The sequence below is a fragment of the Nesoenas mayeri genome, assembly GCF_963082525.1.
Source record: "Nesoenas mayeri genome assembly, chromosome: 4".
Classification (NCBI taxonomy): domain Eukaryota; kingdom Metazoa; phylum Chordata; class Aves; order Columbiformes; family Columbidae; genus Nesoenas; species Nesoenas mayeri.
The window spans coordinates 50,645,380-50,657,768 of record NC_137540.1 but is presented as its reverse complement, the minus strand read 5'-3'; the positions used below and the strand labels follow the sequence as shown (position 1 = coordinate 50,657,768).

At 40.3% G+C, this 12,389-nt stretch overlaps 1 protein-coding gene across 1 annotated transcript in view; it reads right to left on the bottom strand.

Moving 5' to 3' along the window:
* Positions 1-3,658: 3,658 nt before the first annotated feature.
* CORIN (corin, serine peptidase) overlaps positions 3,659-12,389 on the bottom strand; it is a gene marked incomplete at both ends in the record, with an annotated part of 135,988 nt that continues 127,257 nt past the window's right edge. The window contains 5 exons of the mRNA XM_080343669.1: positions 3,659-3,841; positions 4,296-4,429; positions 6,104-6,375; positions 9,387-9,561; positions 11,117-11,166. Of these exons, the coding sequence (XP_080199795.1) occupies positions 3,659-3,841; positions 4,296-4,429; positions 6,104-6,375; positions 9,387-9,561; positions 11,117-11,166 (814 nt within the window). The remainder of the gene's footprint in view (positions 3,842-4,295; positions 4,430-6,103; positions 6,376-9,386; positions 9,562-11,116; positions 11,167-12,389) is intronic.

The window sequence follows — 12,389 nt, the reverse complement described above, 5'->3', positions numbered from 1 at the left end:
ATAGGTTGTGTTCTTTTAGATTACTTCAACAAGCAGTCTAAGTGATTAAATTATCTGTTGTGTAACACCTGATCTTTTACTTTGGGGGGTGGGTGAGGTCAAACAGCAAACATAGCTAAGGCCTATCTGCTGTGAACACTTGCTGGTTTTTACTGAAGGGGAGATGAGGGTATTGAGTTTGTAATAAAAACTTTAAAATGTTAATTGTCCGTAGCTAACGTACCAAACAAAGGGTGCAAGCGAATCGCTCTCCCTTTGCTTCTCAACAGTTAAATGTTTCTTTTATTAGGAATATGCTTAGGCACAGCATGACCTGACTTTTCCCCTTTGAAAACAAGCTTTTTGAGATATCACAGGTGCCTTCCAGATGTCTTGAAAGAAAACACAGCATTGACACTTTTGATTGTTAGTTTAAATCAAACAAAATCACCTTCAACTCCCTCAAACTTTGTAGTGACACCTGGAGCAGCTTTAACTCACTTATTGATGTGCAATATTTGATTGACAGAAAAAATACATTCTCTTTTTTATTATGTGTTTCACAGCAGCTGCACCTGGTCCAAACATGTGCAGGTGGCAGTCAGGCACAGCCTTTATTGAGCGAGTGTTTTCGCAGCACAGCGAGCTTTGCTCCGTACCAGTTTGAGCGGAACGTTTGACCCAAGCTGTGGTTCCTCCCTCAGCCCCGCTGGCTGTGGCACGAGGCCGAGGACCCGCCGAGGCGGAGCCCCCGGTGCTCCCGCTGCTCAGAGCCGCCCTCGCTCTCTGCAGAGACCATGGACGTGTTCTGGAGGTGAAGGTGACTGTTCAGAACATTCTCATAGCTGAATTTCAGTATGGTTTTTTGTATTGCTTCTTCCTGGTTTATTCTTGTAGTCCTGGATACCTTACTGTGGACTGCAGTAAAAAGACAATTTTTTACTATTTTAAGTTCCTTGCATGCTTATTATTTTGATTTCAGCATATGTACATGTTGAAATGCTGCGTACCAGTTAAAAGGAGATGGTTATTTCAAACTAAGTGTATTCCTGAGGAAACCCATAGAATAAAATGTGTTCAGGCAGATTTGATTTCAGCTTTAGTTTTTCACATTTTTTCAGTGCAGAGTAGTTGTTGGCAGTGGTATTCTTGGTAATATTCTGTATTGGAAGCATACGTGCAGAATAAAGTATGTGTGGTGCAGTATGTGCAGTGGTGGTAGTGCCAGAACCTCCACAAGTGTTCCAGTGCTAAGAGGGCTGTCGGGGCTGCTTGAACAGGCTAGATAAGGATATGCAAAAACCTTTCTAAGTCTACTTTTAGGCATTATTGCTAAAGTTATAACTCCTACTTCCATATTGTTGAGTCTCTGTCTCTACAGATTAAAACACATTTTCAACAGAGAAGTTACTTGGAAAATGTAAATTTTTATTAGTACAGCTAGAAAGAAACACATCTGCTGGACTGTGTGACATTGCTTCCATTTGGAGCTACAGCTGTGGTAGAAGTAAAACCAATTGTTACCTTACTGTGAGGTTACACATGTGAGAGAAACCGCGTAATTGTGATCACAGCTGTTACGTCAGCACACAGGGAAAGGCTTGATACAGTGGAGTGTGTTTGCCTATTTCATGTGCACACATAAAAAAGCGGTATAAAAATACATTTATAAAATTAAAAATTTCCTCTTTAAGTGGAATGTCGTGTCAGACACAGTCACCAGACTCAGGGTCACTGGCTCAGGGGACTCTCCATACCCGGCTTTGGGACTTGGAACTGTGCTGCCCTACAGCTGCAGAGGTGCTGGCCCCAGAGAGGACCTCAAGTGGGGGATTGGGAGCTGCGCTCTCCATATCCTTGAGGCAAGGGTGTCAGTAAGCTGCTTCATCTGTAATCTGCTTGCACTGGAAAAACATGGGCACCACTGCTTTCTCTCATTTGTAGCTGGGGGAAGAACAGCATTTATATGTTATAGTAAAGACAAAATCCTTCATACAAAAAAAATCCCCAAAACAACCTAGCATGAAAGTGATACAATAGTCACTTAAATAGGGTTTCAGAATCCATAACATAAATCCCGAATATTTATTTAATAATGCTGTCTAGAGTACTGTCTAGTATGTCTAACATTAGGTATGTTATAGGAGAAGATATGGAAATAAGAGGTAAACCTTCACTAAAGCAATAGATTAGCTGTAACATGATTACTAGTACCTTAAATGTCCATTAGGTAGCTCTTCTAATGCATGTTACCACCACCAGCAGTCATGGTGTTGACAAGGCCCTGCCATGCTGTCATGGGGGCACGCCAGAGGCAGCAGAGAGAGTAATTCTCTGCCTTAGGCAGCATTCACAGCAGACCAGGCACAGCACTGTGAACTCAAGAGTTTTAAACGCTTTGCTTCATGTGAAATTCATCCTGTCGTCCTCAGGTTCCTGAGTCCTCCTACTCTGGCTCTTGGCGTGGAGGCTCAGCCTCTCACCTGCTGCACTAAGCTCTCTGCCATCTGGCTGCCGAGCACTTGAGCCTTTGCTGGTGAAGCTTTTTCACTTTGCTTAATTGATTTCTATTATAATATTCAATTGAACAGAAGCTGGAATCCAATTCTTCTGTCATTCAGATTTACAGTTTCCCAGTATTTGGGATACCACTCACACTGCATCTTTTGCACTTCAAATGTGCATTTTCCATATCTCACCAGATGTTCAAAGTTGCTGACTCGAGGCGGGGGACACCATTGCGGTAGCTTTGCCAACCATGTTATGTTTTCAGAGGGCTGGAGATGTTCAGTGCACACCATACAAAAATCGGGAAAAAAGCCAGTGGGGCATAGGTTTGCTAAAGGTGCTAGTCAGTTTGGTGGTGTCAGGATGTGGGTGTCATCCAGACACATTAAGATATTGAAAGGTTCAGAAAATTAAGTAGCAGAAACTGTCCAAAGAGTCTAAACAGCTAAGCTTTGGTCTTAGCTGCCTCAAGTGGTAGTTATGGGTCTGTTGGCCCATGTGTCCCCTCGTCATGCGCCGAGCTCCCCCGGCTGGCTCTGGGAGCAGGAGCTGTGGATGGCACACAGCTATAGCCACACCAGCCAGCTGCCCTGAGGGTCAGGCTGTGTTAGCATAGGGACAGCAGGAGCACACAGCTGCGCACCTTTGGAGACCGGCACGTTTACTTGGATGTGCCACGTGGACATACAAACCAGTTGATCCCTTGCACACCCTCCAGCACGTGGGGTGGCCCTGCCTGGTGTTGCCCTTGTGAATAGACATCTTGCCAGTGCCATCTGAATGCACCGAGTTCATTCCTCATGACAACAGAAGAGGGAAAAAGCATATGCTACTAATGGAACGGTATTAAAAGAGGTTTATCTAACAAAATTTTTCTAGTCTGTGCTACTGCTTAGTTTGAAAAGGCAGAAAGTGGCTGATTTTTTTTAAGCCTTTTGCTGTGTTTGGACTAGCACCATAACACAGTTAAAATAAAAGTCCAAAGGATTATTAATTAATTCTGCCCCAAAGTATATTCACCAGCAGAGGCTTCATATTCCATAGCTCCACAACAAAAACATGTAGAGCTTGAAATGCCTTTTCATAGAGTTTCTGTACTGCAAAATCTTCAGTGCTGAAGTGCTGATTCCTTTTTTCTTTTGTCTGTCAGCACAATTCATACCATCTGGAGTTAGTTGAGCAGAAAGTTGTGGATGTATATTTGTCTTTCAATCCACTCAATAAAATGTGACACATTACTGTAAACTCCAGGTCCCAAAACCTTGGAAAAGCAGACAGAGCCCCAAGATGTTAAACCAAACAAAGTCCAGCGCCCTGCAGGTTGCTCACACACAAGCGGTCCTCCACTGTCGCCCTGCAACAAGAAAGAAAAAAACCAGTATACGGGCTGCACATGGCTGGTGGCCCTATGGTTAAAGCTATGTCTTGGTTCCTACAGGGATCTTCCTTTAATTAAGTAGCTCAGCTCTAAAAACTGGCTGCTCTGCTTAAATATGTAGCAGCACAGAGCATTACCAGTATTTATTCCCTGTTATATTTGTACAAAAAAATTACCTGCAAAAGGCTCGTATAAATCGAATAATCAGTCTAAGAGTTAACAAATACAGATTAACCTTGGAGTCTTCAAGCCGTATTTCATTATTATAAACTGAAGTTGATTACACCAATACTAATAACAGTTGGGTTAAAATATGTAAATAACTTGTCATTCCTCTGGTAGATGTAGTATACGATACCTAATAAATGTCATAGCACTTTGATTTCTAAAGCAAGTCTGGCTGTGTGCTCCTCCTTAGAGAGACACCCACCATGCAAGAGTCCACAGTGCCGGACTCGTAGCCAGCACACAGCATCCTGCTGGTGATGGGTTTCATGTCAAAGTAGGACTGGCATTGCTCTAAGGAAATGATGCGAACCTCTCCTTCTTGAAGCTTGAAAGGCACTGAAAAAACAAAACAGAACCAGAATTAGGCATTAAACTAGACACACACACACACACACAGAGACAAATACTTAGCTATGATGGCTCTTTGCGATATAACAAATATTTCCAGTAGGATAGGTTACAAATATTACCTAAGATAGGTAGATATATATGTATAATTATATATATAAAATGCAAGAAGAGAAGAATGCCCCTTTAGCACAAAGTCAAGGTGGAAACAGGTGGGTTTTTTTCACTGCTGCATCACAGGATTGGTGACTGCCCTCTTCCTGAGCCAAGACCATAGGTGCTGCATTCTGGAGAAGGACCCAATACATAGGGACTGGTGTTTATTGTGGATTTGCACTGACAGGCTGCACAGGGAGGGCACAGGTATGTGACATGGTACGGGATTTGCAAGATGGGGGCAACACTGGCTGGTAAACAGTAAATAGAAGGAGGTGGAGGAGAAGTTTGACTCATTCTGTGGCGGGCCTGCCTGTTTCTTGGTGTCTGTCACGGTAAAACTTGGTATAATCACAGCTAATTTGAGTTACATTTGGGTAAACTGGACTTAGAGAGTGTACCAGGGAATGAGAATTCAAGGGTTATTGAATTATTTTGGTGTGTTCAGGAGACAATAAAGGACTTCTTCCTAGTCTAAACAGCTGACTGAGCTCAAATTCTAAGGCAAATTGTTCAAGCTAAGGCATGAAGTGTTGTGTAGCCATGATGGGTTTTAATGCTTCAAAACATAAAACCATTTTCCACTTAGCAGTGGTGCAAAAGCATTCTGTGGGGCTTTGTTTCCTGCTGTTACATAGAAGATATTTTTAGATGAGTAGAGCTGCTAGTAAACAGCCAGTCCCTCACATGTGCAATTTAATTTTTGCCACATGTCTGACGTGGCCACTAGAGGTGAAGTCCCACCTGAAACAGTACTGAAAGGAAATTCCCTTCTCCAGCGTACAGAACAACAGCCTCCCTAGTAATTACCATAATAGTGAAGGGAGAAATACAATGGCTACAGCCTTAACAGGGTTTGGGTCCAGAGAATTTGTATATGGTGCATGCAGAATAGTTCTGTCTAAACAAAGATTTACAGAACACAACTGTTCTTGTCATGGGACCCAAGGGTTGCAGTGGCCATAGAACAAGGAAACACACTGAGGTTCTGTTCAGAGACAAAAACAACACATGGTCGTGCCTGGATGAAATACATTCTATCACATGTCCAAAGTGAGACACACGGCATTGATTCAAGAAAATGTTCATTCGGCCTGTATGCCTGTGCGTTCGGTGCCCTCCGCTTTCACTGAACTAAGAATGTTGCCCACCCTGCACTGATGATCTGATACCTTCTCAATATAGTTCTGAATACAACCTAAACCAGTAAAATTATAACTATTTTCAGGTGACTTCTTTGACAGGAGTTTCTAGATCCTCAACATTTTTGAAAATCAAGCTACTTGTCTAAATAAGGATTAAGGAGCATAAATTCAGGCTGCTAATTTGAAAAAGCTAGGTTCTAGTCGCAGCTAGACGCCTTCCTCAGTAGTTACAGTTCTCTAGGATTTAATAAGGTCCAGTAATAGTATACATGGATAAAGCTTTGTAATGGGCTCACATATTTGATTAACTCAGTAGAAGGTTAACATATTTCTCCAAGAGTCCCAGAAATATTCATCTTACTTTTGTTGCCCATGTGTCCCCAGCCGGTGATGTAGCAGTAGGTATCTGGCCGAACCAGCTGGTCCTTGCTGGGCAAGCAGACAGGTCTTACATAGCTTGTCTCGTTGATATCCTCATCTAGTTCCACAATGCTGATATCATAGTCTACAACCGCTCTGTTGTAGCGTGGATGGAGGATAATGGTCTTCACTAGTCGGGTCTGCATGAAGCCTGACGGTTGATCAAGATTGCTAATCCCAAACACTACTTTCCAAACAGCTGCATTTTCTCTCCTTTGGAAAAAAATTAAATAAAATCAAAATCAGAAATTTCAATCACTACCATTCTTTTGAGCTAAAATGCCAGAGAATTTTTTCTCCCTGACATTTTGCACATAGCACTTTGCAAAGCATTGCACATACAGATGCTGCAAATACTTGGGCATCATTACTTAGAGCGAAGATCTGAGCAACAAAAGACAATGCTTTCCATTTCCTTCCTGCCTGTTACCAAATGAATTACAGCTCACACCTTCAGAAGGTATGTAACCACCTATTATTTGCTGTATTAAAAGCAAAAGGCTCTCAAAATCATCCCTTGGATCCTGCCCAAGGCTTGAACACCCTCCTTTGCTCACTGGTGGGCATGTACAAATTTCTCTGGGGTGGCAATATTTTTCAGCAGTATGGTGCTGACAGCAGCAAGTCTCGCTGAAATCCCAGAGGAGTTTCCAAGAAGCGAGTCTGTTATGAAAATGAAATATTTTATGACTGCCATGGGAAAAGTCCCTTATTTATTGGGCACTCAGTCTATGCCCAAGCATACTTTCTATACCTAACATCAAAAGTTGCTTTGACTTTTACAATTGTTTAAGACTCAGTAAATATACAAGATCACAAAATTGATACATATGATCCAAGTAGGAAGACTGAACTACTGTCTGTTGTGATGCATAAGAAAAACACAGAATTCCTGAAAGGCTTTGAGGGTGTAATGTCTTGACCATAACTGCTCACAGAATAAGTCACAGCTTCCTAATTAAGCCTGTGATCCTAAAAACCCACAAAAAAGTCAGCATTATTCACAACTGATGAGAGTTCCATGCAACTAGGCACCTTTGACAAGATCGAAGCTTAATCAAAGTAATGTAAAACAAACATGCAAAATTTCAGCTTTTTCACAATACTCAACAGGATTGTAATTTCTATAATTTGCAAAGAGTTGGTTACTAAATAAAGGGTTGTTTTATCTTAAGAATTGCATGAAAATTCTTATATTTAAGATTGTAAATATTACCACCATGATCAGTTGGTGAGTTTTCCCATAGAGGTACAAGGTTACACGATAAGAATACTCATATGGTATTGTGTTTATGAACATTGTAAAAAAGCATTGCTCAGAGCAATGAGCAGTCAAAGCCAGAATGTATTGTCCTACAGTCAAGAAAAGAATGTCAATGTCTTGGATGCTTTGGTGCAATGAATTTCAGAATAATCTTGATAAAACTCTGGGGACTGTACTAATAAAATTAGCAAAGGACGCAATGTTTTAACATAGCTCTTCTTATTTATGCTCTCGACAAGTATTCATGACTATTTGCATTAATAGTTTCTGCTGCATTATTTTTACGTGCTCCTCATGTTTTATATCCAAAACTTCACATGAACTTCATAAAATACTTCACAAAATGGAGCATTTTGTCTAAAGCAATAGAGGACTTTAAAAATCTGTTTTAATTGTTGACTTATCTAGTCAGATTGGTAAATTTTTAAATACTTTATATCAAGAAAGCTTTGTGGCATGAGGAATGATCTTGCTGTTGCTTTATCAAGCTATAGAAATGAAAAATGTAAAGATTTCAGGCCACTGCACTGGGAACACACCCTCAAATCTATTTGGAGAAGCAGAAGAAAAAAAAATTATTGTAACTCCTCAATGAATTATTAAAGCATAATATTTTAGTATGTTAAGACATTTAGAACACAAATGTGAAAGAGGCTGTTTGCACTTAATATTCTGAGCTCACACAGATATTGTGTAGCCCTAAAGGAGGGGTAAATTAAGAGCTCCAAAATGTAGTGGCAGTCTTTCTGCATTTCACAAAAAATTTGAGAATTTTCACATTACAAAATTGACAGCTTCTTTGTTTATCTTTGTCTATTCTTGTTTATCTTATCTAAGGAGAGAATTCTCTTACCTATGAAATTCAGTAGCAATCCAATATTGCTGAAGGATCTACCTCTAAATCCCACCCTTTATTTTAGATCACCAGAAGAAATTCTTCCAAAGGTAAAGAAATATTCCAGCTACTGCTTAGCTTTATTTAAAAATAGCTGGGGAAATATGAGAAAATCCTACTGTAGGACCCAAAATCTGAGTTATACAATATTCTTGTTTGCATTATTCAGGTTTAGCACTGTTAGTTTAGAAGGAAGGTTACTTAGGTTACTCTTTTAAGTTTCTGTTTATGACTTTTCTTCTCTCTGAATGGAATCAGTTCTTGAACATCCTTAGGGCTTGATATGATGCGATAGTCAGAACTGAGGTCTCACCAATGTAATTTCCTCTAGCTTTTTCAACAATACCCTCACACTATCATCTGCCTGACATCTTCTGGCTTGGACAGAAAATCCACACTTTGCCCCACCACAAGTTCCATTGAGACCCAGGAAAAAAATATATGGAGAAATATCAGTCAAGTGACACTTGCTTACCGCAGAATTTCTGCTGACTTGAACAGAAAGGTGTTCAGTGTAGTCTAAAATAATTTCCAATGTGCGAGTACCAATTTAAAGCAGGATTAAGCACTAATGACAAGATCATAGCAGAAAAGTATTATTTGCTAACTATTAATATAGCAGAAAACACACATTTCAATTATCTTTAGAAACCCAATTAAAAACCTTCAGTACAAGCCAAATGAAATGAGGTAATAAACTTCCCTCCAAAATCTGTGGTTCATTAAGAAGAAATGTTGGTTAGTATCAAAAAGCTGGCAATGAAAGCTACAGGATTAGTGTTTTGGTCTTCTTCCTTTTCCTGTTTCCCAATGAAAGCTTGGGCATCTTCATTAAGCTTTCATCAGTAGAGGTGCCAGGAACAAATAACAAAGCATGTGAAAACCTAAGCTGATGGTTTTTTATACTATTTACTCTCTTTTTTAGTCTCATAAAACCAGAGCTCTGTGATCTGCCATTCTGCAGAGATCATCGCATACCCCCAGTGAGTTTGGTAGAGGAGCAAGGACTTGGTGATTCACACGTGCAAGTTTATACGAACAGTAAAACTGTCTGAGCCCTCTCACCCTTCAAAGCAGTGTGCTACTGTCAAGACCCATCTCTTTGCGATCAAAACACAGCCACAAATGTGTCCACTTGGCTCACTCTGCAGGGAGCACTGCCACGGCCATCGGCCTGGGCGACTGGTCCTACCACCGAGGATCCTCTTGTTCATGCGAGCAGCTGGGCGACGGCCGCAGTCTGGAGAGGAGCAGATGCAGAAGGGAGTTAATTGTTACCACAGAGGCAGCGTGTACAAGACCTTCAGCAAGAAAACTGGGCAAGAAGGATATTATCAGTCATAAATTACACTGAACACTACAGTAAATGAAGTCATCAACAACCACAGGATAATATCAAACACATTGAGCCATTTTCATCCTTCTGTCTATCAAAAGATTTGGTGTCCTGATGTTAACTTTCACTGGCTCAGCCTGAAATATAAACCAAGCTAAGTTTGGGATCCTGACTTCCCTTCTCTAAGGAGCTACCAGGCTGCCCCTGAGATGGTTTTCTGGGTTTATGTCCCTGTCTTTCTGTCAGCTAATAATGTGTTTGGGCTATACCCATAAGAACCGCGTCTGGAAAATCTGCTCATCAATAATAAGGCTTTTCTTAAGCCAGGTGTGGGGTGAACACCACACTGTTTGCTCAGCTACATGGCACTAAGCTTGCTTTGCCTGTGGAAATCACTAAAGGAGAATATTTTAAGACATTCCAGTACTCTGCCCATTCTACTTTATAAGCCACTTCCACTGGAAATTATACCAGATTCCCATCTACAAGACAGTTACTTTTCTGAAATAGTTGGCCCTTCACTTTTATTTCACTTTATATCCTGGATTTGTAAGATGGCAGACTTATTATTTGTATTTATATTCAGTCTGATTTAGAGAACAAAAGAACACCACCAGTTTCTGCAATTAGCCTCCCAAGGGAGGATATGCTGCCATTACATATATCTGTGGGAATTTAATGATAAAAAATAAACTAGAACAATGGTTACTTATAACTTGTAATTTTTACTGAGTTCACTTCAGATGGCAAGGGGTTTTAAGTGTACTTAATGCAACGTATGTTAGAAGCAAACACGTTTGAGAGGCTCCTATGAGCTCTTCTTTCTGATAAGAGTAGGAAATGTTTTGATTTTGGTTTTGGTTTGGTTTTGGTTTTTTTAAATTTTTGTTTCGCAGTTTTAGGTCATGCTTTGTGATTCCCTGTGTCAAACTAATTAATAATTTAAGTGTCCTTGAGCAAAGCTCCCCTTGTCTGTAGAACTGAAGAAGAATTTAATTCATGGAAGACATTCTGCATTTTTCAAACCACTTAAACTTGCACAATCTGCTCTGCCTACAGACTTGCTCTGTAGCTTTCTACTTCAGATTCTTTTGTCCACTTGAGCTTTACAACTAAACAGATCACAGCTTCAGCTCGCAGGCAGATGGCCTGCTAACCACTCTGGTGGTAAAGGACATTTTCAGCAGGGAGTTTTACCAAATCAATTTTTGAAACCTGACTGCTGGCAAAATTCATTTTGTGGGAGCAGGACTGAACTACTACAATAAACAGCCTCGTAGGCAAAAAGTAAGAAAAGCTGATGAAGAAAGAAAGTGGGGGGAGAACCCACAATGCAAAACTGGATATCACAGAAGTCTATTGAAATTTCAGAAAAAATCTGCCCTAAACATCTCCAATTGTTAAAGTAATTTAACACATCTTGAAAAACATTTTTGTTTTATATACATTTCTTTCTTACCTTCTTTAGTGCAAAAGAGAGCCACTTTGCTTCTGCTTCGACACAGCTGTCTAAATATTGAAACAAGAACATGGTGGAAATCTCAGTTAATTGACGTAATTTGCAAATCAGCACAGGTATTGTACTCATTGTTGTGAACCAGCTGTTAAAAATTCCCCCAAACTGTAAAAAGAAACACAAGGAGCTTCTTATGGCAGATCATGCAGCATCTGCCTGGAGATAATTCAAAATATTAGTTCAGCTTTACAATGCATTTCACGAGCAGGTGCTGCATATTTTGCAGACTACCTCGCTCTCTGGGCACTGATCCAGGACACTGAAGTCTTAATTTATGGCACCTGAAAGCACAGAGGTCGCCATTCTCCCTTCCTTATAGCTGAAGGATAGAGTCTTCTTTGAAATACCTTTGATAACAGATGATATTTCATGCCCTAAAAGTTTGGGTGATTTGAAAATATCCAGGAAGCTTGCAAAAGAAAGTATTAAAACAACAAAAAATTATCTTTTCTGTTGAAAATTTTCAGATGAGAGAAAAGTGATTCTTTGTCAAAGAAAGATCCTTGTCTAAACAGAGAGCACCATTGCTCATCTAGCTGGCTGCCTTTTTACTTCCACTGCTTTTTTATTCCTACCATATACGAGCTTTTCTGAGGCAGATGCAGAGCTATATTAGACTGGATACACAGACTAACTCTTCACCAGGTAACTCTTTGAAGGCTGTAATGTCAGTACATAGGCAGTATCTTTAAAACTGCAACGACCTAAAAAGAGGCTACATGTGATTTCAAGCCCTAGATACTGATGTGGGTACAATAACAGAGTGCCAACAAGCACTGGATCTGTGATTTGACCAGACCTCTGTTCCTTACATTGCATTTGTCCCAGTCACGTACTATGCAAATCAGCCTATGTTCTGATCCTGGAAACACAGACCATGAAGTTCTGTTTCTCGAGACAGGTGACCAGTTTCAGGAAAGAAAATTCTGTGTACAATTTTGAGGCACATTTGTGGTCCATAAAAAATATATACACAACATAACTGAGACCAGACACATTCATGTTCCACACTTGTTTCTTTGACTTATCAAACAGCCAGCTCTAAAGGAAAAAACTAAGCTTTCATGTGTGCATAGTCTGCGCTGTGACATTCCCTCTTATCCAAACTTTATGAGACTCGTGGTGTATTTGCTAGTTCGTGCCCAAGTTCCCAGTAGTCCAAGAGCCTCACAGCTCCTTTAAAGATACAATATACTCCACAACACAGGTGTTCTAC